The 17,746-nt window shown below is 35.6% G+C and overlaps 2 protein-coding genes across 2 annotated transcripts in view; both read right to left on the bottom strand.

Annotated features, from left to right (window-relative positions):
* The window catches only part of LOC123561860 (serine/threonine-protein kinase 11-interacting protein-like), a 208,017-nt gene that overhangs the window by 105,982 nt on the left and 84,289 nt on the right, over nt 1–17,746 (bottom strand). The window lies entirely within an intron of this gene.
* On the bottom strand, nt 4,076–9,918 carry LOC123560390 (uncharacterized). Its single transcript, XM_045352584.2, has 5 exons — nt 9,640–9,918; nt 7,356–7,787; nt 6,272–6,456; nt 5,745–5,949; nt 4,076–4,432 (listed from the first exon to the last, which is right to left on the bottom strand). Exons 1-5 carry the CDS (start codon nt 9,704–9,706, stop codon nt 4,338–4,340), a joined length of 984 nt encoding a protein of 327 aa, XP_045208519.2. The 5' UTR covers nt 9,707–9,918; the 3' UTR covers nt 4,076–4,337.

Raw genomic sequence — 17,746 nt, 5'->3', positions numbered from 1 at the left:
ACAAAATAATGCTGGGCCACTAGCAAGATTATAAGTTTGTCGGACACTGTTTACACAATCAAAGCTTTAGTTTAATAAATGGTGACAAAATGCATTAGAAAACAGAAGAGTGTTATTGACAAGAACAAACTGAATTCATATGAACCAAATGACACACTTTCATACTTATCTCACTGTGTTTCAAACGTTATTTAAATTTTCCTCGGATGTACTCTTGCTGAAAATGCATATATCATGGAGGTTACAACTCTGTCTAATAGATAAGTTTTATACAGTGGTCTCCCGTTGCACGTTAATGAAGCGCCAGGGGAGATTACCTTTTTTTTCTTTCCTTTGTGACCAGTGTAGACCAAGATTAGCCTGCACATCCGCGCATGCTAACCTTGGTCTGCACTGTTCGAACTGTTTGATGATAGACCAATCCATTTTAGAAATTCAACAGGGAAATGTTTGTGATTGAGCAGAACATGTGAGGCAATGCGGTCGACCTGAATTTGTTGAAAACGATTAGGTGTCGTCCATTTTTGTCTTTTTATTTTCATAAAATCATAATAGCATTGGTCTCCGACTGGAGTCAGATCGAAACTGCCAGAAGCCCACCCGCTTAGTTTGATAGGGAGAGCACAGATCTATATATCTCGGGGTCGCAAGTTCTATCCCTGGGCGAGGCATATGTCCTCCGTGACGATTTGATAGAAGACATTGTGTCTGACATCATTCGTCTTCCGCCTGTGATTCAGGTGGGGGTGTTGGCAGTTACTAGCGGAGAACAGGTACTGGTAAGAATCCAGGAACACTGGTTAGGTTAACCCGCCGTTACATAACTGAAATACTATTAAAAACCCAAAACAAACAAACAAACAAAACTGCCAGAAGCGGCGTAGGAGACTGAAGTCGGACTCAAAGCGTAGTCAATTCGATTTGCTAGGACACTTAACAGAGAAAAACTAAATAAAACATCAAGGTAACGATTATCACATATGACGAGAACTACTTTTCAACGTAAATGAGGAACATTAGCTTGTTACTTCCCTTCAAAAGTGCAAGGACAACCAAATGTACTATTGGTCCCTTTCAGTTGGATATAACTTTTTCGTTATAACCTTTGTCCAAGATGTTGTGGTTGGTCAAAATAAATATGCTTTTATCTTAAGGTTTCTTAATAAAAATGATTAATCAAACTTAAATTTAGCATAGAGCCATTAAAAGAAAACCTGTCCTTAATTATTTTCCAATCCAATGAAATTTAGTACAGATATTGCTTTTGAAAATTGTAAAATAAGTCAACGCTTAAAACAGAGGAAGTACCAATCTACTTCTTGGACATTATCAGGGGAAGTAACTGACTAATATTCTCCACTAGTTTATACGACTTTATTAATATGCTAAAATATGAAAAAATATACAAAAGTTTTAATGATTGAGTGACTCTTTAGATAACCAATGTAAACTCATGAATTGTAGAACAGCCATATTAATGACAATATTCGTTTCAACAAGACAGGAACGATTATTCTCAATCACAGATCTACGCATATAAGCATACGTTCTGCAGTGTATCTGTATGACAAAACCACAAACAAGCTTTAATTGTTACTTTGTAAAATGACCAATGTCGAGTTAATTTCGTGTTTGAAATGAAAAAGGATCGTGAGGTTTTTATTTCATATACATCAATGGAGCAGAAGTCATAGATATGATATTGTTATGTTCTGAGAGAAAAAAACCATCTTTTTGTCTAGTATGTCAAATATCACACTGGCCATAGCTTTCGCAGAAGCGGTGGTTCCAACGCCGCGGCGGTGGAGATTTCGTCGCAGAAGCGGTGGAGAAATATGGCCGGCTGACTACATTACGGTAAGTTTTCTAATGAGTTTTCCCATATTCATTCATGTTTGAATAGAAACAACCTGTGAGACAGGGGCCCACATGTGTAGTCTTCCAGCCACAAACACTTGTTAAGTGCCATTCTTTGTCGTTAATGTAAACACTTCTGTACAGTTTGACGAGGGGAGGGACAGCCGTTTTTGTAGAATTTCCACTAAGATGGATAAACTATTGTACGAAGGTACTCCTGAGGACGTTTGCATAAGTTCGTAAGTAGGACAATGTCAAGCAGAATCTATTTCGAATAATAGGTGAATCTTTATTGCAGGCATATAAAGTAATCAACCAAAAAGTGATTCCAACGCAGTGGCGGTGGGTACAACTGCAAGGCATTGCGGTGGATCTTGTTTCTTTAATGTTCGTTATGGGCTTTTAACTTAACTTAATAACATTTTCCCCGAGTTTTTGATTTGGGTAGAAGATACATGAAATCACTTTTACATTAGACAGCAATAGAAACTGAATGTTTAGAAATAATATTCTATTGATTTGCACTTCCATTCTTTTGAATATATACGCGAAAAGTAAGCTTAATGTTTTGAACCATAATCTCCTGCCAAGAAATAACATCATGTTCTATCATACCAAATACTCTTCAATTATGATTGTTGATATGAACACATGAAATATTTCTTTAAAGTCGTTTTCCGTGAATATATACAAATATCAACTAACAATATCGATTGTTTAATTATTTTTTTGTTGTTTCAACACTGAAAAATAAACGTAGAAACAGAGTACGGACAACTATTTAAAAAAAAAATATCCATTTCATAGCATCGCTTTGCTTCTTTTGTTGAAGACGGTAAAGTCAAGTACAACTGTTCTCCCTTACACGAGATGAAAAGTAGAGCGATGTTATTAAGGGGTATTTTGTTTTTATAAGGTTTAGAAACATAGTGAAAAATAAAGAATTCTCGCCTCAGAAGAACTTCTTTATTCCTAAAATAAAACATCGTCAACCATTTCTTATTCTCTGGAGTTATCAATTTTTCTTTATATTTTGACGGCCTATGAATCAGTTGTTTCTTTGTCGTCTTCTTGGTACTAGGACAAGGAGTAAAATGTCTCTTATGTTTGATTGGCGATGTGACAGTTTTTAGGTGAATCAAGTTATTGTCTATTATTTGTTATATCATTGCTTTCTGTTTATCGTTTGTTAGTTGTTTGTACTCTGTTTCTCCGTTTATTTATTTTTCAATGTTAAAACAAACAAAACATTTCTCTTGAAATTTTGAAATCTTGTGGTAAACGTCAGAAAAGAAAATGACATTGCAGAGATAGAGATGAATCAGCCTACTTGTAAAAACTCAAATACGCAGCTTCTCAATGGCATTTTGTTATGGTACATGTATGCTACGTATTAGTAATTGTATTGCACATTAGTCAGGTCGATACGTTATATGATATAAAAGTCGCATGTGGTCAGCAATTAATCAAACAGTCGACATTGTCAGTTGATATTTTGTTTATATTTAGGGAAAATGAAGTTAACGAAATATTTCATGTGTTCATATAAACAATCAGAATTGAAGTGCATTTGGTACGAAAGAACATGGTGTTATTTCAATGCAGAAGATTATGGTTCAAAACATTAAGCTTACTTTTCGTGTATGTATTCATCAGAATGGAAGTGCAAATCAATAGAATATTATTTCTAAACATTCAGTTTCTATTGCTGTCTTATGCCAAAGTGATTTCATGGATATACCCCATTTAAACTCCTGTGAAAAGTGCTTTTTAGTTAAGTTAGAAGTCCATCACCCACATTAAGGAAAGAAGATCTACCGTAATGCGTTGCAATTGTACCCATCGCCACTGCGTTGGAATCATATTTTGGTGATTATCTTAAATGCCTGCAATAAAGATTCACCGATTACTCAGAAATAGTTTTTGCTTGTCAGTGCCCTACTTACGATTTGATGCAGAGGTACTCCGGGGTCGCTTTGTACAATAATGGAAAATCTACAAAAACGGCAGTCCCTCGTGAAACTGTACAGAAGTGTTTACATTAACGACAAAGAATTGCACTGAACAAGTGTTTGTGGCTCGAAGAGTACACGTGCGGTCTCCAGTCTCACTGGTTGTTTCCATTCAAACATGAATAAATATGGGAAAACTGATTAGAAAACTTACCGTAATGTAGTCAGCCGGCCATATTTCTCCACCGCTTCTGCGACGAATTCTCCACTGCCACGGCGTTGGAACCACCGCTTCTGCGAAAGCTATGGCCGGTGTGAAATATAAGTACAAAGACAAAAAGTCTATTCTTTTACGCAATAAACCAATTAACTGTCTCTTCCTTGAAGCTAAATCACTCCTTGTTTGAATAACTTTTGATATTTTAAGTCATAACTTCATTTATCAAGATCCTTATCCCACAGGTGTATACACATTGCACCATCAGTATATCCATTCTTGTTGTTTTATATTTTTTCACCATAAGGAGTTCAATAAATTGTTGTTGAAATCAAAACAAAACCAAACAGCAGTGCAAGCACTTTCCCTGCGATGAGCTTTGTCGTTCCATTAATAAGATTATTCCCTGAAATTAACAAAACTTGATCAATTATAACAATGATATACAGAAAAAAAACTTCTTTTTACTATCTTCTTTCCGGTTACAATTTCATATAAGCCTTAATTACTATTCAACGGTATAAAAAAATCGCCAATGTTTGTGTTTTCTAAACAGTTATTGTTTGTTAGTTCTTCGAAAGTATGACTTATATGAAGGCACGCTGAAAAGCAACACAATAATGTATCATTTTCACATACACACGTGTCATATGTTAACGTATTCTTAAATGATACTTAGCCCGCGTACAGTACTAGAACAAGATTATGATATTGTTTTGAAGACACTTACAGGAGTAACACAACTTATAGACGTAAATAAAATTGTTTGTTTCCGGTATCCCGACCTATCCTAAATTTTTGGCCCGACCCTAAATGTTTTTATGGCATTGGAGTATATGTTTTTCAACTTTTTAATAAAAAGTTGCAAAACTGTACTTTTTATGCTGTAAACATGGCTAGTGATGTTAGAAATCAACTTACTGATGCTGTAAAGGCATAACCTCCTTATTTATTTGTATTAATTTTTGGACGCAAAAACAATTTCCGAAAAGTCTCCCTTAATAATAATTTTAAAAAAATCCAAAAAAAAAAATTTCCGACCTACCTACCCTAACTTTTTGAGCATGTTACCGAAACAAAGAATTTTTTTAGGTCTTATTAATTTTGTATCCATTTTAACGGAAGCATGGTCTAGAGATGAAATAAGCGACTTAGTTTCAAATGATCTGTTTTAAGAATGAGATTTATTTATTCATTGTTATGAAATAGGAGACTTAAAGCGCAAAGGGATATAAATTAGCAGGGGCCCTGTAGCCCATGGCCCCTACATTTTGGGCTGGGTCCCTAAATTGTTGGAGAAAATAACCATATACCTAATGTAATAAAAACATTAATTTTTGCCAGCCTGGGCACATAAATAAAAATAGCTAGTTTATATCCCTGGTGCATCTATTTCACAGAAGTGAACGCACCTTTCAAAAACAACCAAAAAAGACGTCATAAAGACGTCTCAAAAAGACGTCATAAAAAACAAAGAAGACGTCTTTTGTTTGCTGGGCTGCTGTACCCTGAAATTCTATGCAGTTTCCCAAAAGGAAGGTCGTTGGTTCTTGTCCTAGTTGATCCTGAAAGCGTATATTTTCTTTTTTATCATTATTCCGTGTTTGTTACGGCTCTGATTTGATGGTCTATCAAAACGCTTTTCAAAGACTTGACAATACGCATAGCAGGTACCCAAGCGATGAATGTGTAAAATGTCGAAGTTATACAGTACTTACCTGGTGTAATGTGAAACTCCTCTGAGTGCACTCGATACTGTGCACCGGAAGTAAGTTGTGTTGCCACGTCACAGCGGAATGCCGTTCTTTCGGTGTCCCTTGACGACATGGTAAATTGTAACTTGGAGGTGCGCATGTATTCACATTGATATGAAGTGGGAAACCCATCGTCTATAGTGTCCCCAGCTTGCGTAGGATAATACCTCTACATACAATAGGATTCCATATTGATATATGAGCGTAAGTAATGTAAATAAATATCACGAATAAAGGGGCGAGATAATAGCCGGTTGGAAAAAAAAAACATAAGTTTTCGGTAAAGGTAGTGGTTGATGACTGTAGACATCAACCCATTTGGCAAATTGAATTCTCGCTTTCGGATTGACCTTGACCTTCTTACAATTTTAGTTACATGGTCTTCCTATTTATTTTATGAAGTGTTATAAAATATACGACTATGATAGTTTCAAGCTTCTTATGTAAAAAATGTAATATGACAGCAAAAGAAATACAAATTCTGCTCATACCTGGAAGAAAACGCTAGGAGGAATTTTCCTGAACCACTCAATGAGTGTTGAGTCGGAACTCCCAATATAACCTGTACATGAGAATTCTACCTGCTCTCCAGAATCAATTATAGACTGGTTTTGAATAGGCTGTACGCCATAATCTTGCGTCATTTCTGCGCTGATCTGAAGGTCCCTTGGCAAAACTAAATAACAATAATATTGTGTTTATATACTAGTGAGGAATAGAATCCGTATCAATTAAATGCCATAGTTTAAATATAACGCATTTCAAGCTCAAAAAGTGGAATGTTATGTGACCAAATCTGTCATTTATGGTAGTAAGGCACCGTGGTCAACTCGTATCGTTAGTAACAATCTCATTTCATTTCATTCTGATATAACTGCGGACGGATCGTCAGGGGAGGTAACTAGAGGCACAGACTAGGACTAGTCCAGGCGTAAGCGTTGGACTGTCCAAGGTAGCGGACTCGAATCCCGAGGAATGCGGAATTTTGACAATGTTGCCACAGTCCATCACTAGGGCGCGAGCACTTGTCAGATATCCATACAAGAAGCAGTCAATGAGCACATCCCACATTAGTTGTAATAACCGTCTTTCCGCAATCGATGTAAAAAATAAGTCCCAACTTAGCGGAATTGACTGAAACACGATAACTCCAGTTGTGATATTTTATGCGCCAGCACAGTTCTCTAGGTGTCCTTTTTTTGGCAACTCTACGAGATACTTTCTTACAATCTGAATCATGGGATAGTTCTTAACAAGATAGGGCTGCTCGCTATGGTAACTATGTCTGCTACATAATTAAAGAATATAATAGAATTCAAACTATTGAATAAATGTATTTAAAAGATAAAGGAAACATTTAACAAGATGGAATCTATTTTAAGACATATCACGGAAATACTGACGTGTACAACATTAATACTTATTTAAAACAAATATATGACATTGTAGAATAAAATTAATGAATTATGCAATACAGATATAGCGATAAATAACTTAAGTAACTAATTTATTTTGCAACGGTTGACACGTCAAACATTTCAAACAACTTCTTGATCAAACAAAAACTTGTCTTACCGTTCACGTTTAAGCTCATTTCAGCGCTTGTATCCACTGTGTCGGCTTCCATTGGTTTATAATTTATAAGACACTGGTAAGTCTTTGCATCCATGCAATCCATTTTAGAAACTAAGAACGTTGCTTTTAAGCGGCTAGCAAGTGCGTTATTGGTGTTAATTGTTCCTTCCAATGTTGGCGCTTTGGATCTAATGTCACTTGGTGCATAAGGACTTAACTTCGCTACATTTCCGACCACAGATATTTCAGCAAAAGAAGTTGATTCTCGCTTAATGTACATGGAGTAAATTGCTTCAAGAGCAACATAGATTCCGTCAGGAGAACACTCCATTTCGACAACTTCCGGTGTGATTGTGGGAGCGGAAGTACTGGATATTGTGCCACCACTCACTGAAATCGTGCTCGGTTGTATGTTCATCCTCTGTGCTGAAACTACAAACAGTAACTTTAGAACACAACAAACTTGATGTGGCTGCCTTATTTTTGCATAAACATAAAATATATTATCCTTTTCGTTCTTTATTTCAAGCAATTATTTTATTAGGTATTTGTCATTATATTTGAACATGCAAATAACATAGATTCTAGTTGAAAGTATTTTCAAACCCAATGTTTCTGATTATATCCCAACCGTCCACTACCACCATCCCTCATACACTTTTATTCATGGCTCTGAGTGCATACAGGCATATGTTCTTGTGTTCTTGAGAAAGTAGTGTTTTTCTTATGATGCAATTATGCTTTTCTCTCAATTGGACAGCTGCTTTATCTGGTATAACATAGAATTTAAAGCGTTGCGGAATTTTAACATAATGCACAGTGACAATGTCCGTTCGATTACTTGTTCTCTGCATGCTATATTTTTGCATTCCCCGATAGGAACAGAAAAGCCATTTATCCGTAACGAACGAAACAATGCCGAAAAAAACATACGAAACTGCATAGAAACTGCTACCTTCGTTACAAGTCCACTATCTTACATTTTTAGAATATTTGATAATAATTCGATAAAAATAAAGTTATATTATTAATAGTAATAATCAACACTGATTTTTTTCATTCGAAAGGTTTATTTCAGTCAACTGACAGCAGAATCACGAGAATCCAAGGCTTCAAAGTTCTGAATATACAGTCAATACTTATGTTACTATACATAAATATCATAAAGACAATAACAAGCAAACATACATTTTTTTTTCTAGGAACCAAACTAATAAGTAAGTCTGCTTAAAATACAAAAGAGAAACGAATATAAAAAAATGAAAATTCAAGGTAAACCCTTATATAAACAAGATTTCATGATTCATATGGAGTCTGGCAATGAATGTTTCAACCAAGCCGTGGTGGGATGCCTTAAGACACGATCTAACTGTAAACAACTAGCTTGTTTTTGTTTTGATATTATGTCTGCCAAGATATATTGTTTTCAGTCCAATCTGCCCGTCATGAAATCGTGTCTTTTCTATATCTTTTTACCCACTGGAAGGATGCTTGATACTTACTTGCTATTAATCATGATGTCATTATGGGACGATGTACCAAGCCAAGGTCTCACAGTGAGATCACGGATCATACAGAGGTAATTTCGAGCAATCTGTGTATTTTACCACCTCCATGGAAGGATTTTCAAACCATTTGACATAACTATCGACCAAAATGAAACAACTTTCAGCCATGTTGGATCAATTTATCAATTGCACGATAAGATAGATCAAAGGTCAACTATGAATTATTTTGGCTGTCTTACCCGGTTGAATTTTAATTAAGCATTTTATTTGTCTCTCTTTATTCAACGGCTAGAAACTATCATCAATTCATCTTTCCATTTAACCGGCACGGACAGAATGTTTGCCTAGCAATCAGGAATTCCACCATGATCACGAAAATGATGTTCTTCTAACTTGTAATTAAGGCGATGAACGTCCTAGAAAAACTGACTGTCACTTGGCTCCTACACAGTTGAACAGCGTGCTTTTCTGTGTATTAGGTAAGCTTCCGTGTATTTTAAGTAACGAAACAGGGTTGTTAGGATGTCTTTGCGAGCTTCTAATCTATAGAACGGCAGAAAGCTTACCCACGATGACTGATATATTCAATCACAGACATCCGGCATTGATTAAACTAATGTTGTGTGTCCTTAATACAAATTTTTATGTGTACATGTTTAGTCCTGAAAGTAAGTGCATTTTAAGGGAATTAAACAAACGTTATGAATTAGTCTTAAATACAGATATATCATCATTGGTGGAAAATGTTTTTAGTATCAAAAGTGCTTTTTACTTACCATTTTGACTACGAAGAAGAAAAACAGCTATTCCAAAAATAATAGAAAGATATTCAATATTGTACATCTTTATGTACTAAAATATAGTCCAAATTCAACGAAACCAAATGTTGTTGCCACGGACTGAAAAAAAATCATGTATACAAATTACGTAGCTTTAAACGGAAACTTAAATACAAGACAATTCCAGTTGCCTCTTTTAATCTTTAAAATTAAAGTTTGGTTTCAAATATTCTATTTTCTTTATAACCTCGCATTACTCACTGAATAGCAAACAATGACATGATACTCCAACATAAATCGTGCCGGCCAACAACCCTCAGTCATGATAAACACACATGGGGAGGTTGTAAAAATGTAGTTTCAAGATTTTTATGAATTTATTAGTCTTGTTTACCCAAATACCAAACACTTTACCAAAGGAAATCAGAATTTATCGTAATTCATATGTTGCACATGACCATATGATGCTTTCTTTCGGATTCAGGAAGATTAGCTCCTAGACTGATATGTGATGGTTTTTTTTTCTTTTTTGTTTGTTTTTCTTTCTTTTTTTTCTAACTTTTGTTGTTGTTTTTTTAAATTGTGAATGCAGCCAGTCTATATTCTATGTCCAATATCATGATAATATTACAATCATAGACTGGCATTTGTAACTTTACACAGAATAAAAGAAGGATGAAACTAGAAATGTGTCGCAGACACGGATGCCCCTCGCAACATGAGAAAGGTCATAGGCATGGTACTGCTCACAGACTAAAAGGACCCGTAAAAAATCTACGTCCACACAAAAATCCTAACCAGGTAGAGATATAGGTCAAAATACATCTCAAAATTGGATGTATCATGCGTGTTGTACTACAGAAATGTGGTCTTAATTTTTCCCTACGACCAGTAAAAAAAGGTTACAATATAAGCTATTTATAGTAACAACAAAGGGAAGCAGTTCTTAACTAGGGACCTGATTAATGCGCATGACATTCTGTCTCATGATGGTAGAAGACCATGACACGAAGACTACATTTTCAGAATATATGTAGTGAAAATTGGCTAAGTTCAACCAGGGACGGTTGTTGCGCATGACATACCGTCTATCCATGCTTATCAGTTGTTTGAAATAATTCTGAAATCGGACCATGCATGTCAAAGTTATGGCCCGGACACCAACACCACCCTTTCCCTTAAACACAGAAACACACGGACAGGGGTAACACGTCCCCATCCCCCTCCCCCAAATTTTATAGCGGGGGCATAAAACGTTTAATTTTTGTAAAAAAAAAATCTTTATTATCAGTCTAGTGGATGGTATAGGATTCAGATTGCATGCATATTCGTGTTTCGGAATGATTGTGTTTTTAAAGGAAACCGGGTGTCCGAGCGAAACTCCGTCTCACTGAGGCACACACTATTCTATTGTTCCATTCTTATCAAAGTTACAGTCCGAACAAGATCATATATGATAGAGTTTTATTTAAAAATTGGACCTTGACCTTGGACATTGGTGCCTAGGTCTTGAGCATTAGCGAGAGTGCTGCCAAAAAAGCAGACTGCTCAGTGACAGACAATACAAGGTCTCCCAGAACATTTCTGCCTAATAAAACAAGAAAGTAATGATGGCCCTAAATCGCTCACCTGAGTTCTAGAGCTTATAAAGGCTAGTGTGCAACTTTAGTAAAAGACAATAATTATGCTCCCGGTCTCGATGGTTCAAGTCAGCAGAAGTGCACTTTGTGCTCAGGAGTGCTAAAAATAGCCAGCAGGTGTTCAATGTTTCCTATAGTCATATGAAGAACACTAGTCACACCCTTAGCAGCCAAATTTTCAATAAAAAAAAGATGTATTGCTTCAACAAAAACACCCACATAGAACGTACATCTTCATAAACTAATTTTCAAATCAGACGAGTGGTTTTGATGGTGATGGCTTGCGAAGATTTTACTATAATAAGCTCTGGCAGCCATGTTTTTTGTTGTTGGTTGGTTTTTTTTTTTGCTGAATCTGATAACTAAGATTGTCACCCAATGAACATTTCTGTTGGTTAGACGGAAATGTTGTTACAATTTTTATGGCTGTGACTAAATACAGAGTTGGTGCACCTGTGATATATTACAGACTCCGGTATATACCGGATTAACTAAATTTGAAAGAAAATATCTTAAATGTATATATTTTGTAACCATGGTGATACTAACCCCAACCTCTAGTCAGTATATTATGCATTTGATACTCTACATGCGTGCGGACATGAAAAAAAATGAGTAATTTTGCCGTGCGCTCCAATGGATAATAATTCCGCGCAGGCGCAGAGCGGCTGCACCAACTCTGCAATGAGAAACATTCAATTTTTATCATTTAGTTTAACTTTGCTTGCCCTGCTTTTTTCAGTCAGAATAATTTTACTGATCTTGGTGAAGGGTCACTCAAGAAAGGCCACTTAAGAAACATGTATGTGAGCATTTTGAAATCAAGCAAGCAATTTGTGATATTAATAAGAATTTTAAAATTTCAGGTATGTGGAAATGTGAAAACGTACTCTGATGGCCATATCTTTGACAAATCAAATAATCTAAAAATCTTGGTAGAGGGCTGCCAATGGTACATTTGAGTGGATTTTGTTGTTTTTTAACCATACTAAAATATTCTGGAATTGAAGAAAATTTCCTCATTATATACATCAAGGAAAAGTGACCAAGACCTCCAGCAACTAAGATTTTTGACATATAAAAAATAAATAGCTGGGTAGAAAGTCATGCAATTATTTAAACAGGAGGGTCATGATGACCCTATATCACTCACCAGCTAAATGACCAAGTTTCAAACTTGGCCTAGGGATCATCAAAATAAACATACTGACAATGTTTCATGAAGACAGCCTTAACAAAGCTTTTCTTTGATTTCAGTGGCAGCCTAGTTTCTGACCCCATTATCAAGATAAACATTCTGACCAAGGGTCTGAAGATATTGTCATAAATTTTGGCCAATAGAGTAGAGACTTACACTAAGCCTTCATTACACAAGGGAAACAATCTGGTAATATAGTGATATTGTTGAGTGAACACCGTTTGTTAATCCTAATCCTGTCCCAGTTATATCAGTGCAAAGGAAAAGTAACCTAACCAAGTCTCAATACTTTGCATGTTAATTCAGTCACACATCTAACAGTCCTGAAATTGATTTCTTTGATTTTCTCATATTTCTAGATATTTTTCCCATACTTTGATATATATATATATATGTGGGTAAAACAAATAATTGTACTCTTTCTAGCAGTAGCCTTTTCAACATATTTCACCTTGTGAAATTCTGTGGGTTTTGACTTTTTCAAAAAAAAATCGTCTGTTTGTTGACAAAATTCACCACAGTATTAAATGTCACACTTTCCCCAGGGCATTAACTTACTTGATCTTAACATAGTTTTCTATTCAGATTGCTAATCCATGTAGCAAATCTGCATGCTTTTTACCTGCTTAGAAGTAAAAAGTGCATAGCTTGCATGATAGAGGTTCTAGGTCTATAGTCACACAAGCCTATGACAAAGTCTTGGCAGAGTTCTCTCCATTTTTTCCAAATATTTTACCTGGGATAATTTTTTTCAGCTCAAATAACTCTTTTTCAGAAAATGATATTTTAATAATTCTTTCAGTCTATGTCCTTTGGTGCAGTTAACTACAAATATATCTAAAATAGATAGTTCCTGCTTGAAGTTAGTATTTTTAGTTACACTGCCTATATAGTGTTAACAAGCTTTTCCTTTAATTTGAGCAGGTGATCTTGTTTTTCACCCCACATGACCCAGTTATGGACTTGGCCTAGGAATCATCGAGATAAATTTCCTGACAAAATCTCATGAGGACAGGATCATAAATGTGGCCGTTAACAAGCTTTTCCTTTGATTTGAGAGGGTGACCTAGTGTTTGACCGGAGATGACCAAGTTTCAAAGTTGGCCTAGAAATCATCAAGATAAACATTCTGACCAAGTTTCTTGAAGATAGGGTCATAAATGTGGTCTTAAAAATGTTAACAAACTTTTCTTTTAATTTGATCAGGTGACAAAGTTTTTGAACTCACATGATCAAGATAAGAACTTGACCTAAATGTCATCAAGACAAACATTCTGACAAAGTTTCACAAACATAGGGCCATATGTGGCCACTAGTGTGTTAACAAGCTTTTCCTTTGTGTCTTTGATTTGATTGGGTGACCTAGTTTATAACCCACATGACCCAGATTCTAACTTGACATAGAGGTTATCAAGACAATTCTCATGAGTTTTGAATTTTAAATGTGGTCTCTAGAGTGTTTGAAAGATTTTTCTTCGATCTTGCCTAATGACCTTGTTTCTGACCCCACATGACCATGCATTGCAAGTTTCAATTTTTTTGTTTTAGTTCAAGGCCCGCTAAGGCTATCCCCGTTTATTTTTGAAGTTCACAATTTATCATTAAACAATAACATAGAAGCAGTAATTGTATAAATCATATTTGTAACATGCCTGTGTAGCAAATGCAAAAATTGGTGGGGTTTTTTGGGGGGGGTTTTTTGATAATATGTATATAAATACACACAAATATAAACACGCCCGTCCGCTTAGCTCAGTAGGTAGAGCGTCGGTCTACGGATCGCGGGTTCGTGAGTTCGATTCTCGGGCAGGGCGTATGTTCTCCGTGACTATTTGATAAACGACATTGTGTCTGAAATCATTAGTCCTCCACCTCTGATTCATGTGGGGAAGTTGGCAGTTACTTGCAGAGAACAGGTTTGATTCTGGTACAGAATCCAGGAACACTGGTTATGTTAACTGTCCGCCGTTATATGACTGAGATACTGTTGAAAAACGGCGTTAAACCCAGAACAAACAAACAAACAAAACAAATATAAACACACATATATATATATACAGGCAACTGTAACTTTCTAATCTATGTTTTTATCTTAGCAATTGTAGTTCTTTTTAACTTTGCACCTAATGACCTTGCTCATCTTTCAACAATCTGTCTCAGTCAAAGCGCCTCCAAGTTATAATCAGTATTGATTGTTGGGCAGTCCACAGTAGATGTAGATGTAGATGTAATATATTTCTCCCTAATAATATCAATCTAATTATATTGGGGTATAGCAAGAGTATTTAGTAAAGAACATTCAAGGTAACTTATGATTCCATTCTGGAATCTGAAACAGACTATCTACATTCAATGAAATATGGGGTGATTATACCATTCTGCTTGACAATGAAGATGAAGCGCTTATTTTAGGCCAAAACTTCCCCCAGCACTGCACTACTATTTTTATAATGTAGTATGCTCTTATCTTGTTTCTATTTTTTTCTTTTTTTTTTATTTCGAACTGAGGTATTAGGGGCAATAGTTCTGTTTATAGAAGTGTCTATATATATCTTTCCATATAACAATATTATTGTGAAAAGTTATAAGATTTGCCTCCCTTATATTATAACTCTCAGAAAGTACTAACAAGGTCTCAAGAATTGTCTCCCTTATAAAGCTCTGTTATTTTTCTCTTCTTTGGTCTAATTATAAGCTAACCTTCAATAGTACTGGGAAACTAGTGCCATATCAGTTAATAATTTTGTCAGCTGGACATTTATAGCACTTTTAAATTATCAAGTTTCAAACTTGACCTCAAGATCAAAAAGATAAACTTCTGACCAAGTTTCATAACACGAGGTCCAAGATGGGCCTAGGTCACTCAACTGAGAAAAACATCATAACAGTGTAAACATGTTTAACCTGGTGATTTCATGGAAACAAATATTCTGGCCAATTTTCATCAAAATTGGACCTAAAATGTGGTCTCTTGAGTTTAAACAAGTATTTCCTTAGATTTGGCCTAATGACCTAGTTTTTGACCCCAGATGACCCATATTCAAACTTGACCTAAATTTTATCAAGGCAATTATTCTGACCAAATTTCCATGAAGATCAATTGAATACAGTCTCTATCACATACACAAGGTTTTTCTTTGATTTGACCTTGTTTATGATACCAGATGACCCATATTCGAACACAATCTAGATTTCATCAAGGCAATCATTCTGACCAAATTTCATGAAGATAAATTGAAAAATACAGCCTCTATCACATACACAAGGTTTTTCTTTGATTTGACCTAGTGACCTAGTTTTTGACCCCAGATGATCCATTTTCAAACTTGGCCTAGATTTCATCAAGATAACCATTCTGACAAAATTTCATAAAGATCAATTGAAAAATACAGCCTCTATCGCATACACAAGGTGTTTCTTTGATTTGACCTAGTGACCTAATTTTTGACCCCAGATGACCCATTTTCGATCTCGGTCTAGATTTCATCAAGCTTATCATTCTGACAAAATTTCATGAAGATCAGTTGAAAAAATACAGCCTCTATCGCATACACAAGCTTAATGTTGACAAACAACAGACGACGGATGACAGACAGACGCCGGACATCGAGCGATCCCGAAAATTCCCCTGAGCATTGCTCAGGTGAGCTAAAAATGGACTCATAAATGTGGCCTCAAGGATGTTAAAAAGCGTTTCATTTGATTTGACTGGGTGGCCTAGTTCTTGACCCCACGTGCGTGTGTGCGTGTTAGCAAGATTTTCCTTTGAACTGGCCTAGTGTCCTAGTTTTTGACCCCACATGACTAAGTTTCAAACTTGACCAAAAGATCATAAAGATATAAATTCTTGCCAAGTTACATGAAGATAGGGTCATAAATGTGGCCTCAAGAGTGTTAACAAGCTTTTCTTTTGATATGACTGGGTGACCTAGTTTTTGACCCCACAAAATACAGCTTCGAACTTGACCTACAGGTTATCAAGACAAACATTCTGACCAATTCTCATAAGGTTAAACCTTTAACTGTGGACTCTAAAGAGTTAACAAGATTTTTTTTATCTGGCCTACAGACCTAGTTTTTGGCCCCACATGACCCAGTTTCAAAATTGACCTAGAGATCATCAAGAAAAAAACATTCTGACCCAAGTTTCAAAAAGACTAGGTCACAACTGTAGCCTCTAGAGTGTTCAAAAGGCAAATGTTGATAGACGACGGAAGAAAACCGGTCGCAACAGCTCACCTTGAGCAGCTAAAAAACAAAAGTATGAACTGCAGCAATAGGAAAAAGCCCTGTCCATAAGACAGCCAATGCTCGACCATTGGACTTTTTGTCCCAGAAGCTTGTATATTATTCTAAATGTTAATGATGCTATGACCAAGTTTTATAAACCCAAAGAAATGTGCGAAGTTTAAATTCAATATTTGATTTAGTTTTTGAGAAAGTAACTTTTGAGTAAAACTTTTACCTGTCAGGATTTTGTAAGTCAAAAAGGGGGCCATAATTTGGTTAAAATGCATGTCAGAGTTATGGGACTTGATACTATAACCTAGTTTTATAAACCCAAAGACACACGTGAAGTTACAGTTCAATATTTGCATCAGTTTTACCATAGTAACTTGCATGCAAAACTTTAACCAGGATTTTCTAAGTCCAAACGGGGTCATAATTTGGCCAAAATACATGTCACAGTTATGGAACTTGACCCAGTGAGGTTGATAATTGTACTAATGCATTGACCTAGAAAAAGAATGCTTTAACACAAAATTTCGTTGTTAATACTTGAAACTACCACAAGATGCTTGGTTGATATCATGGTAATCTTACCAAACTTTCAAGCAAAGTTGTGCATTACTATGAAACATTACTGCAATAAATTATAAATTTATGTGAAACTATATGCCACTAAGACAAACTTCTCAGAAAACAAGAAACGCGGCAATGCCACGAAACCAGGTTTTCAACACTTTTCATAAGAATAAACAAGAGTGCCAGAATGTCACAATATACGCCCGTCACAGCAAATTTCTTTACTCTAACACCTGTATTTGCAGATGTAATTTTAATTTTGTGGTTGTTTATTATTGTAATTCTTTTGTTTTTCTAAGTCCACAAAAAAACTCCTTACCAGGAGATACCTTAAAATACACCTAAAATTAGAAAGTAACAACTATGTTGTACCACAGAAAAGTGGTCTTGGTTTTTCCCTATGGTCAATTATAAAAAGGTTACAATATAAGTTATTTATAGTAACAACTAAGGGAAGTTA

This window comes from Mercenaria mercenaria, chromosome 10 (assembly GCF_021730395.1).
Source record: "Mercenaria mercenaria strain notata chromosome 10, MADL_Memer_1, whole genome shotgun sequence".
In the NCBI taxonomy this organism is placed as follows: domain Eukaryota; kingdom Metazoa; phylum Mollusca; class Bivalvia; order Venerida; family Veneridae; genus Mercenaria; species Mercenaria mercenaria.
This window is presented reverse-complemented; position numbering and strand designations above follow the sequence as displayed.

What these genes read in the sequence shown, in the direction of transcription:
- LOC123560390 (XM_045352584.2), bottom strand. Translation starts at nt 9,706, where the DNA reads ATGTACAATATTGAATATCTTTCTATTATTTTTGGAATAGCTGTTTTT. An exon ending in AATGAGCTTAAACGTGAACG is followed by an intron (nt 6,457 to 7,355) that starts GTAAGACAAGTT and finishes ATTGTTATTTAG; the next exon opens with TTTTGCCAAGGGACCTTCAG. An exon ending in GGAGTTTCACATTACACCAG is followed by an intron (nt 4,433 to 5,744) that starts GTAAGTACTGTA and finishes TGTTAATTTCAG; the next exon opens with GGAATAATCTTATTAATGGA.